General features: G+C 43.4%; 1 protein-coding gene and 1 non-coding gene across 6 annotated transcripts in view; both read right to left on the bottom strand.

Moving 5' to 3' along the window:
- Positions 1-1,921: 1,921 nt before the first annotated feature.
- Positions 1,922-12,483, bottom strand: part of PIWIL4 (piwi like RNA-mediated gene silencing 4) — a 105,650-nt gene continuing 95,088 nt past the window's right edge. For all 5 annotated transcript variants that reach the window (XM_069969639.1, XM_069969641.1, XM_069969642.1 and 2 more), the window contains exons 18-21: positions 12,062-12,215; positions 11,552-11,677; positions 6,391-6,538; positions 1,922-2,902 (exon numbers count right to left, since the gene is read on the bottom strand). In XM_069969639.1, the coding sequence (XP_069825740.1) occupies positions 2,786-2,902; positions 6,391-6,538; positions 11,552-11,677; positions 12,062-12,215 (545 nt within the window). In that variant the 3' untranslated portion in view covers positions 1,922-2,785. The remainder of the gene's footprint in view (positions 2,903-6,390; positions 6,539-11,551; positions 11,678-12,061; positions 12,216-12,483) is intronic.
- Positions 7,584-7,656, bottom strand: TRNAV-UAC (transfer RNA valine (anticodon UAC)). The gene has a single exon. It is a non-coding gene; the product is annotated as a tRNA-Val (tRNA).

Raw genomic sequence — 12,483 nt, forward strand, 5'->3', positions numbered from 1 at the left:
AATTCCATGCGGATTCCGCAAGCATTTTGCCGCCTGAAGATCCGCGAGAATTCCTCAGCGTGAACCCGCCCTCAGGATGCACTTGAAGAAAAATGGGCTGCATGCTCGAGTCACCACAAGAAAGCCATTACTGTGCAAATGCCACAAAGTATCTCACCTACAATACGCCAAACAGCACAGAGACAGGCCTCAAAACTTCTGGAACAAGGTCATTTGAAGTGACGGGACCAAAATCTAACTTTATGGCAACAACCATAGACGTTACATTTGGAGGAATGTCAACAAGGCCTATGATGAAAAGAACACCATTCCTACTGTAAAGCACGGGGGGGGGGGGGGGGGGATCGCTGATGTTTTGGGGATGTGTGAGCTACAGAGGCTCAGGAAACTTGGTCAATGTTGAAGGAAAGATGAATGCTGCATGTTATCAGCAAATACTGGGGGGAAATTTGCACTCATCAGCTTGGAAGCTGCGCATGGGAGGTACGTTCCAACATGACAACAAGCCAAAACACAAGGCCAAGTCAACCTGTCATTGGCTACAGCAGAACAAAGTGAAGGTTCTGGAGCGGCCATCTCAGTCTCCTGACCTCAATATCACAGAGTCACTCTAGGGAGATCCCAAGCGTTCAGTTCATGCAAGTCAGCCAAGGAATATACAGGAACTGGAGGCTTTTTGTCAAGAAGAATGGGCAGCTTTACCATCTGAGAGAATAAAGAGCCTCATCCACAACTACCACAAAAGACTTCAAGCTTTCAGTGATGTTAGAGGGGCCAATACATAGTATTAAGAACTGGGGGATGGAAACTTTTATTCAGGGTCATTTGGATACTTTTGGTTGTCATTATGGTTTAAAAAGAGAAAAAAAATCAGTTTGACATTTATATTCTCTGAAAAAAAAGAGAAGAAAGCAAAAAATCTGCCGGGGTATGTAAACTTTTGAGCACAACTGTAAGTGAGGCAAAGAGATGGAATGAAGGGGTCGTCTGTGTCTGCATAGATATAAGTGGATCAAACCCTCCTCTTTACTGGTGATCTGTGTTGCCCGTCTGGATCCTGTCCGCTGTGTGAGCCCTTAAGTGTCCACTGCTCCCAACACCTTTAATAGCTTGGCGGGCAACTCATCTAAATGACCATCCTGCTATTCTCAGCCCCTCTCAAAGTCTGTCACCTGGGAAGAATGAGCACATCGTAGAATCATGTCTAGTAGTGAATGATCTCTCATCAAGCAAGGAACTAGCACTTATTTTTAGGTTCTCTATAGATGACAGATGATCACTGGTGATCCCAGCAAGAGGGTTGTGATCAGGTTAAGACTAGGATAGGGATTGTCCGTAGCTGGGAACTCCTTTATCTGGATGTGAATGAATCTATAGGGTCATGTGTCATCCAAAGCTCCCCCTACTCACAGCCAGAATCCCACCTATTCACTACATTATGTCTATCATAAAACAAACCATGAGCTGCCACAGAGATATATCAGGAAATAAATCTGCAGAGAATTTTAGATATTCATTATTAGGGCTCTGTTCACACTACGTTTTTCGTAAAAAAAAAAAAAAAAAAAAGAAAAAGAAAAAACCGTATGCCTTTGTGTGCATCCGTTTTTCCATTGACTTCCATTATAAAAAGAAACAGATCCTTTTTTTAAACGGACACAAAAATGAGGTTGACTACGTTTTTGTGTACGTTAAAAAAAACGAATCTGTTTTGATCCATTTTTTTTTATATAATGGAAGTCAATGGAAAAACTGATGGAAGTCAATGGAAAAACAAACGCGCACAAAGGCATACTTTTTTCATCCCTTTTTTTTTTTTTACAGAAAACAGATGGAAAAAAACAACAAAAACGGATTGCAAAAACTTAGTGTGAACCCAGCCTAAGGGTCTCCTATTTTATACAGACCACAGACACCAAAGTGCAAGTAACAAAACTTTACTATAAACATTTGTACCAATCATTTTGGACAAATCCAAAGTTCCTCCTGGTTGGAGGGGTCCTTGTTATGTTTCCTCCTCTATGGTTGGAGGGGTCCTTGTTATGTTTCCTCCTCTATGGTTGGAGGGGTCCTTGTTATGTTTCCTCCTCTATAGTTGGAGGGGTCCTTGTTATGTTTCCTCCTCTATGGTTGGAGGGGTCCTTGTTATGTTTCCTCCTCTATGGTTGGAGGGGTCCTTGTTATGTTTCCTCCTCTATGGTTGGAGGGGTCCTTGTTATGTTTCCTCCTCTATAGTTGGAGGGTTCCTTGTTATGTTTCCTCCTCTATGGTTGGAGGGGTCCTTGTTATGTTTCCTCCTCTATGGTTGTAGGGGTCCTTGTTATGTTTTCTCCTCTATGGTTGGAGGGGTCCTTGTTGTTTCCTCCTCTATGGTTGGAGGGGTCCTTGTTATGTTTCCTCCTCTATGGTTGGAGGGTTCCTTGTTATGTTTCCTCCTCTATGGTTGGAGGGTTCCTTGTTATGTTTCCTCCTCTATGGTTGGAGGGGTCCTTGTTATGTTTCCCCCTCTACACTGATGCCCCTCGTTGTATGAGTTTCTCTTGTACCTTGTTTCTTTATTATAAAATTCTTAGACAAAGAATTAAGATTAAAAAAAAATCTAAAAAAATGTTGAAAACATTTAAAACATCCTAAAAACCTAAGTAAGAACAAAATAAAGTCAAACTCAGCCCCTCGGATAAGGAGATGACAGGGAAGAGGAAAATATCCCGGTTATATCACAATGTCTTCCTGAGTCAGATCGCTCCTGACATTACTGGGTGACCTGTATATATAACATATGGATTTATAGGTAAAACAAGGTGTTAGATAGCTCAATTCTTGGCTCCCGGTGGATGCTCTGGCCAACCAGGAAGGTGAGTTTATGGGCGTACTGGCATGGAGCAGGTACACGGATCACACCCTGTGGAGACACAACAAATAAGAGACAAATAAGAGCCAATCACTAGTGTTGAGCGGTCTTCCCAAACTGTACAGGTTTGGCGGCTGGAGAAGTAGGGGGTATTGCTTCACACTGAAAAGATCCAGCTGGGTATGGAATCTTACAAGCAATGCTCCATGGGAAAATATGCAAATAGCTTTCCTTCAAAAGGAAGAAAACTCTCTCTAGTGCCACCTAGAGGCTTCTAGGCGCACTACAGTTTTCTTCATTCTGGAGGAACAACACTTAGCATAACTCGCACTAAAGCAGGGTAGGGAACCTTGGCTCTCCAGCTGTTGCAAAACTACAACTCCCATCATGCCTGGACAGCCACAGCTTTAGCTTTGGCTGTCCAGGCATGATGGGAGTTGTAGTTTTGCAACATTCTTTCAAAATAAATTATATATATTTTTTAACATTTCTTTAACCCCTTAGCGACCCATGACGTATCTGATACGTCATGGTGCCGCTCGGGGTGTTCAGAGCGGGGTCCCGCCGGGACCCCGCTCTGAACGGCGCTGATCCCGGCTGACACGTGCAGCCGGGCAGTGCCTCTATTAGCCGGCGCGGGTCCCGTTGCCGCGCCGGCTAATTAAGCCTCTAAGTGCAGCTGTCAAACCTGACAGCTGCACTTAGAGGCTTTGTACACACTATCCCTGGTGTCTAGTGGCTCGGATCTCCCCCCCGCGATGCGATCGCGGGGGGGAGATCCGTTCTTCTGGCCGTGCCGGGCCTCAGCGTCGGAATGACGCTGATCCCGGCTCGGCAATAGATTGCTGTGGCCTGCAGCAGGCCATAGTAATCTATGACCGATCTAATCGATCTTTGCTGTGTATATACACAACATTGATCTCTATGAGAGATCAGTGCTGTCTATATACAAGTCCCCCAGGGGGGCTTCTAGTTACAGTAAAAAAAAAAAGTGTTTTTATTAATAAAAAATCCCCTCCCCTAATAAAAGTCCAAATCACCCCCCTTTTCCCATTTTATAAATATAAATTAATAAATAAACATATTTAGTATCGCCGCACACGTAATCGCCCGAACTATTAATTAATCACATTCCTGATCTCGCACGGTAAACGGCGTCTGTGCAAAAAAATTCCAAAGTGCAAAATTGCGCATTTTTGGTCGCATCAAATCCAGAAAAAATGTAATAAAAAACGATCAAAAAGTCGTATATGCGCAATCAAGGTACCGATAGAAAGAACACATCATGGCGCAAAAAATGACACCTGACACAGCCCCATAGACCAAAGGATAAAAGCGCTATAAGCCTGGGAATGGAGCGATTTTAAGGAACGTATATTTGTTAACAATGGTTTGAATTTTTTACAGGCCATCAGATACAATATAAGTTATACATGTTACATATCATAGTAATCGTAACGACTTGAGGAACATGCATAACAAGTCAGTTTTACCATAGGACGAACAGCGTAAATGCAAAACTCCCCGAAATCAAAACAAATTAGTTTTTTTTTCAATTTGACAGCGCAAATGATTTTTTTCCGGTTTCGCAGCATATGTTATGGAAAAATAATGCCCGTCATTGCAAAGTACAATTGGTTTCGCAAAAAATAAGCGCTCATATACGTCTCTAGGTGAAAAAATGCAAGCGCTATGGACTTTTAAACTTAAAATGGAATAAGCAAAAGCGCAAAAACGAAAATAGGCTTTGACCTTAAGGGGTTAAAGTTATATTTTTTTTTAATAAAACTTTATTAACGAAATGTAAAAAGAAAGAATATCCCTTTTAATTTTATTATTTTGGTCCCATCCTCTATAGTCTCTCCGTTTCGGGGAATCTGCTCTACATGAAGCCTTAGGGCCCTATTCCACCGGACGATTATCGTTCCGATTATCGTTAAATCGTTTGAATCTAAAAGATAATCGTTCGTTTGAATAGCAGTTAGCGATTAACGACCGAACGAGAAATCGTTGATCGCTTTATAAGACCTGGACCTATTTTTATCGTTGCTCGTTCGCAAATCGTTCGCATTGAATAAGACGTCGTTCGGTCGTTCGCAGTAGATACGAACTCAATAGCGAAGAAAAAACGATCGCCAATGCGATCATAAGTAACGATTGTCGTTCCATGGAAATGAGTGAACGTTTTCAGGTCTTTCGCAATAGCGGTCGGTTGAGAACGTTAATCGTTAACGATTATCCGGTGGAATAGGGCCCTTAGTTTTTTCTGATATGACAGCGTGGTGTTCAGCTCCTTCAGACCCTGACGGTTTGTAGACGTCTTCCGTCTTGCGGACTGATAGGCATCACTTCATGAATATGGTCTCGGCGTGACTAATGGCGGCTGGGCTGTGTAGGAGGTGACGGATGAAGTCTCGGTGAGGACCTTTGGGCTGAGCGGCTGCATCACTCTGATAATTCTGGGATATGTCAGAATAAGTGATGTTGGACAATCTGTTTTCACGCTGAGACTGGGGCGCAGAGACTTCATGGATGTGACTATTAAAGCTCAGCGGCTGCAAGGTTAAACCTGTTAGGGTAAGGCCAGGCGTAGCGGATATTCTCTGACCTGGATTTTTCAGGGAATCCAAAGCAAATCTGCAATTTATATGTAACAAAATAATTAAAATTTCATTACATTGCAGATTCACTGTGTGCACTGCAAAAGGTCTAATGAGTAGAGATCAATAACTAAATTTTTTATGGGATTAGCACAGTATATAGCTACATATGTTGCTCACAGCTTTTGGAGGTATATAAATGAAATGCACTGCTAGTTACAGTGTGAATAGTGTCAGAGGAGATAGATGCACTGGGAAGTTTCAGGCTGCTGCACTTCTTGACATCCACCAGCAGAGGTCACTGCAGCACAGCTATTGCATACAGCAGCACAGTCTTTAATTTGAAGTAAATCTCCAATACACTTATATCTAGTATACAAAATCCCTGACACATCTGGTATAATCTGTACAGTATTAACAAATGCAGAACACACTGATGGCGAAGATCTGCAATGCATTCGCTGTAAAACAGAACGTGCCGAAGTAAGGAATATAGGGGGGATTTAGAATGATAGAACCCTCTCTATAAAGCCTTACTATACAAGAGATGAGACAACCGCTTCTTAACATTCAACGCATCATTACATGTGATGTCGGGGAGGTTGTATGGATTGTGCTCGGGAGTTGAGCCCGCTCCATATAGGTGAGTATTACAGTGACACCTGCTGGCAGCGGTCAGGACTGGAGAAAACTCTGATCCTGGCCATTTACTCCATAGGTGTTGCTAGAGCAGGGTAGGGAACCTTGGCTCTCCAGCTGTTGCAAAACTACAACTCCCATCATGCCTGGACAGCCAAAGCTAAAGCTTTGGCTGTCCAGGCATGATGGGAGTTGTAGTTTTGCAACAGCTGGAGAGCCGAGGTTCCCCACCCCTGTGCTAGAGGTTTCAATGAGAAGAAACCCCCTGTAATGTAGGTGCCGGAGGCGGTCACTACTCACCGGCCAGTTGTAGTACAGGTGACACAGCTTATAGGTGAGGCGCTGCAGGTGATCTGGTTTCAGGCCGTTGGTGTCGTACAGGACGTTGTAGTAGGTCGGATTCACCGTTCCCTGTCGGGCATTCTGACTTATCAGGAAAAAGTCATACCTGCGGGAAAGGACGGACGTCACAGGAAATACGGACCAAAGAGCGTTTCCTTCCCTGGAGGGATATCTGGCTATTCCCGTGTTTTGAGGCTCCGTGGACCCCTTTCTTTTAAATATAAATATACAATCCTCATGTCTGTCTACTTCCCCTTTTCTCCCTACACATAGAGGTGTGCTCACAACTCATATAACAAAGACAGTTGTTCCAGAAGCAGCGCCACTCCTGTCCATGGTTGTGTCTGGTACTACAGCTCAGCTCTATAAAAGGGGGTTAGAAAGACATGGCCGCTTGCTCCATAAACAGCACCACCCTTGTCCCCAGTTTGGGTGTGGTGTCCCATTAAAATTAATGGAGCTGAATTGTAATACCACAGACAACCTGAGGATGGGGTGGCGCTGTTTCTCCATATAAGTACCTGTGTTTTATCTAATCCTTGATAATTCCTTTCAATTTTTTTACCTTGAAGAAAGTGTCTGTTTTTCTACCCCTAGACAACCTCTTTACGGGCCCTATTAAACGGGACGATTATCGTGCGAAAAATCGTTATATCGTTCGAATTTAAACGATAATCGTTCTGCGTAATTGAAGGCAACGATCGAAAAATCGATTGTGTGTCGTTGATCGTCGATTTGCATCTGAACCTAAAATTATCGTTAATCGTTCGCTTTAGTTCCACATTCGTTCGCTAATCGTTCAGTGTAATTGCACATTGTCCATTGTTTTGCTGGGATCAGATGGAGCAAACAATCATAGTAACGATTGTAACTAACGTTAATCATATCAATCTCGTTTGCTATCTTTATCGTTAGTCGTTAAAAGTCGCTCCGTGTAATAGGACCCTACGCCACCGCAAAGGGGTAGACAAAGCAATGCTGCCGGTTGTAGACTAGGTGCGTATATGGAGCTGAAACCCACATTGTACAAAGTGAAACATAAAGATTGTGCAGCAGAACTTTGTCTCTTTTTTCTGCCTCATGTGAACATACCCTAAGAAGAACTCCGTACATAAAGCTAAACATGGCACTTGGGCTCCCACAAAAGTTTATGGTTTCACTGGGGATCGAACCCAGGACCTTCTGCGTGTAAAGCAGACGTGATAACCACTACACTATGAAACCACCAGGTGTCAGTGTCCTGTGTACTACAGCACTCACCACCCAAGTCTCTGTCCTCTGGGCTTTGTCTCAGGAAACAGTCAGACTTAGAGGGGCAAAATTGTGAAAAAGTGTTTTTCACAGTTTTTTTTTTCTACCACTGATCTTTCTGGAATTCTGTATGCCAGAAATACATCTTACCTAGAAAAAGCTGAATGTTCACGATAAACGCTAAAAATACTGTGCAAAAAACCGCATTGATTTGGATGCAGAAGAATCAGTGTGGATTATGGTCATACTGCTGCATCCCTAATTCCCAGGGAAGCCCAGGGCAAAAGTTAAAGGGGTACTCCGACGTAAAAATATGCTTTCAAATCAACTGGTGTCAGAAAATTATACAGATTTGTAAATTACTTTCATTTTAAAAAAAATCTCCAGACTTCCAGTACTTATCAGCTGCTTTATGTCCTGCAGGAAGTGGTGTATTCTTTCCAGTCTGACACAGTGCTCTCTGCTGCCACCTCTGTCCATGTCAGGAACTGTCCAGAGCAGGAGAGGTTTTCTATGGGGATTTGCTGCTGCTCTGGACAGTTCCTGACATGGACAGAGGTGGCAGCAGAGAGCACTGTCAGACTGGAAAGAATACACCACTTACTGCAGGACATACAGCAGCTGATAAGTACTGGACGACTGGAGATTTTTCATTAGAAGTTATTTTCTGACACTAGTTTATTAAAAAAAAAAAGTATGTACCACTTTAAAGGGGTTATCCTGGCTTAGAAAAACATGATCACTTTCTTCCAGAAACAACGCCATTCTTACCCACAGTGAATGGAGCAGAATTGCAATACTACACACCACCTGAAGACAGGGGTGGCACTGTTTTTGCAAGAAAGTAGCTGTGCTTTTTCTAATCCTGGATAACCCCTTTAAACGAGTATTCCCATGTGGACATCAACAGGAGATAGATGAGGCTTGTATACGGCTGGTAATCCCTTGCATCTCACTGAGCTGCAATACTAAACATATCCAATAAGTAAGAGTGGCGCTGTGAAAAATGATCAGATCCCTGTGTCTAACCTCAGAGAACCCCTTGAAGTCTCAGTCCGGAAAAGCTGTACCCGATTACCTGAAGACATGGGAGTAATATTCCAGCTGTAAAATTAGCTTTTCCTTCATTAAAAAAAATCATCTCCTTCAGCTTCTGCTCGTGTTCACACATAACGCAGTGTAAGTTCTCGCATATCAACTCTGCATGAACTTTTATCACATAGTTTCAGCCATTGCAGAAAGCGAGGCACAGCGGGAATGTTACCAGGAACATTCATCTTCTTATAGGCATATATTAAAGAGGAACTCCAGCAAAAATCTTTTTTCCTTCAAATCAACTGGTTTCAGAAAGTTATATACATTTATATCTCAAGCCTTCCAGTACTTATCAGCTGCTGTATGTCCTACAGGAAGTGGTGTATTCTTTCTAGTCTGACACAGTGCTCTCTGCTGCCACCTCTGTCCATGTCAGGAACTGTCCAGAGCAGTAGCAAATGCCCATAGAAAACCTCTCCTGCTCTGGACAGTTCCTGACATGGACAGAGGTGGCAGCAGAGAGCACTGTGTCAGACTGGAAAGAATACACCACTTCCTGCAGGACATACAGTAGCTGATAAGTAAATTTCAAATCTATTTTAGTTTCTGAAACCAGTTGATTTGAAAGAGAAAGATTTTCGCTGGAAACACCTTTAAAGGGGAACTCCGGATAAGAAAAACTTGTTTTCTATTAAAAGTACATTAAAAGTTATATAGATGTTTCTATACAATGTATTACTGTATCTGTGCTGTTCTGCCACACTGGGAGCTGATAGACATCCAGGAAGTGAAGAAAATTGGCCCTTGTGCCAATTCACATTGTCTCCTGCTCCTACTGCTCTCCCCCCTTAGGCTAGGTTCACACTGCGTTTTCAGCATCCGTTTAACGGATCCGTTTTTTTTAACGTCCAGAAAAATAGGGTCAGCAACGTTTTTTGGTCCGTTTTGGTCCGCCAAAAAAAACGGATCCGTTTTTTTTTTATAATGGAAGTCAATGGAAAAACGGATGCACACAAATGAATCCGTTTTTTGCAATCCGTTTTTCATGCGTTTTTTGCAAAAAACGGATGCGTTAAAAGGATGCTGAAAACGCAGTGTGAACCTAGCCTTAGGAGACAAATCTTCCATGCCTCTGTCTCACATTGTGTGTGTTTGCTGAGCACAGGCTGATGATGCAGACAGGGGGCAGGGCGTGATGTCACAGGAGGCTTGGCTGGATCCCCCAATCCCCTGGGTGATCCACCATCTCTGACCGGCCAGAAGCAGCTGCTGCACTAATTTTACTGATTGTGATGGGTGGGGGACTGTGATGATCAGCTGAGGGAAAGCATTGCATTCTGGGAGCTGCTCAACCAGGAAGGACAGAAACACAATACAGAACAAAAAAAAAACCCAAACAAATTCATTTTTGGTAGTTTCAAAACTGGGATAGATAGGTAAGTAATGCTATATGCTTCTGCAGAAGTTTAAATTTATAACCCCTACCTGAAGTTCCCCTTTAAAGGGGTTATCCAGCAAAAATCTTTTTCTTTCAAATAAATTGATATCAGAAAGTTTTACAGATTTGTAATTGAGTTCTATTGAAAAATCTCAAGTCTTCCTATACTTATCAGCTGTTGTATGTCCTGCAGGAAATGTTGTTTTATTTTCAGTCTGACACAGCGCTCTCTGCTGACATCTCTGGCCAAGACAGGAAATCTGTCTCAGTTTTCTATGAGTCCCCATAGAAAACCTCTCCTGCTCTGGACAGTGCCTGTCTTAGCCAAAGATGTCAGCAGGGAGCACTGTGTCAGACTGAAAATAAAACATTTCCTGCAGAACATACAGCAGTTGATAAGTATGGGAAGACTAGAGATTTTTAAATAGAAGTAAATTATAAATCTTTATAACTTTCCGACACCAGTTGATTTGAAAGAAAAAAGATTGTCGCTGGATAACCCCTTTAAGGCGAATGAGCTGTCAGAAAGCAGGGGCTGCTGCAAACATCTCCAGGACCTGTCGAAAAGGTTTTTTTTAATTGACAGGGACACAAGCTACAGGCCAAATGCATGTGGATGTTACTGTCATGAGACTCTGTGGATGACACTGTTATGGGGGATCTATAGATGACACTGTGTTATGGGGGATGTGTAGATGACACTGTGTTATAGGGGGATGTGTAGATGACACTGTTATGGGGATCTGTAGATGACACTGTGTTATGGGGGGATCTGTAGATGACACTGTTATGGGGATCTGTAGATGACACTGTTATGGGGGATGTATAGATGACACTGTGTTATGGGGGGATCTGTAGATGACACTGTTATGGGGATCTGTAGATGACACTGTTATGGGGGATGTGTAGATGACACTGTGTTATAGGGGGATGTGTAGATGACACTGTTATGGGGATGTGTAGATGACACTGTTATGGGGGGATGTGTAGATGACACTGTGTTATGGGGGGATGTGTAGATGTGTTATGGGGGGGATGTGTAGATGACACTGTGTTATGGGGGGATGTGTAGATGACACTGTGTTATGGGGGGGTGTAGATGACACTGTTATGGGGGATGTGTAGATGACACTGTTAAGGGGGATGTGTAGATGACACTGTTATGGGGGATCTGTAGATGACACTGTTATGGGTGATGTGTAGATGACACTGTGTTATGGGGGATCTGTAGATGACACTGTGTTATGGGGGATCTGTAGATTACACTGTTATGGGGGGATGTGTAGATGACACTGTTATGGGGATCTGTATCCTGTTGGGAGTAGTAGTGTCCAACCTGTGAGTCCTTATATGTAGTAGTATTCCTAAGGCTTTGCAGACTGGACGATTACTTGCCATTCTGGTCTTGTGGCTCCACTGTCAACAACAGTTCCCAATGGCGGGTTCTGAAATCCTCGGTGGGACTCATTGTAGAACCTGACGGTACATCTCTTCCTCACTACCACCACTGTGATCCTGGGGCTAAAGCAGATACGATACAGAATTACACAGGGTACATTGGTTCTCCAGGATTAGCACTTCCTTACAAAAACAGCGCCACCCCTCTTCTTAGGTTGTGCATGGTATGGTATTTACTTCAATGGAATCGAGTTGCGATAGCACACCTGAAGGGTACGTGTACACTACGGAATCCCGACAGAAAACGAGTGGCCGCCAGAGTCTGCGAGCGGGTGCAAGCTGTGGAATCTGCAACGGGTTTTCTGTTGGGATTCCGTTGTGTGAAGCACAAACTGAGCACAGGAGAGGTGTTGTTTCTGAATAAAAGCGGCCATGTTTTGGTAAGCATGGACGACCCCTTTAAGTTCCCCCATGAGGCCATGCTCCCACTTTCACCTGTCCTCATACCTGTGAGCAATCTGACATTCTCTAAAGAACCCAAGAAGTTGGGGGATTTCATAATCTAGAAGCATCTGTAGCTGTCCGTCCCCGACTCCGTCCCGATAGATGATAATACGGCTGGGGAGTTCCTTGTTACTTTTCTGCCACTGTTCAATGGCGCCTAAAGTAAAGACATAGGTCAGATAGGGGGCTTAGTATTCAATAGGGAACATTGCAAGAGGAACTATGGTTAGGTAGGTGGTCGGTATCACAGTAACATCCACGTCAGGAACTGTCCAGAGCAGGAGAGGTTTTCTATGGGGATTTGTTACTACTCTGGACAGTTCCTGACATGGACAGAGGTGGCAGCAGAGAGCAGTGTGCAGACTGGAAATAATACATCACTTCCTGCAGGACATACAGCAGCTGATAAGTACTGGAAGACTTGA

This window comes from Dendropsophus ebraccatus, chromosome 5, assembly GCF_027789765.1.
Source record: "Dendropsophus ebraccatus isolate aDenEbr1 chromosome 5, aDenEbr1.pat, whole genome shotgun sequence".
NCBI lineage: Eukaryota > Metazoa > Chordata > Amphibia > Anura > Hylidae > Dendropsophus > Dendropsophus ebraccatus.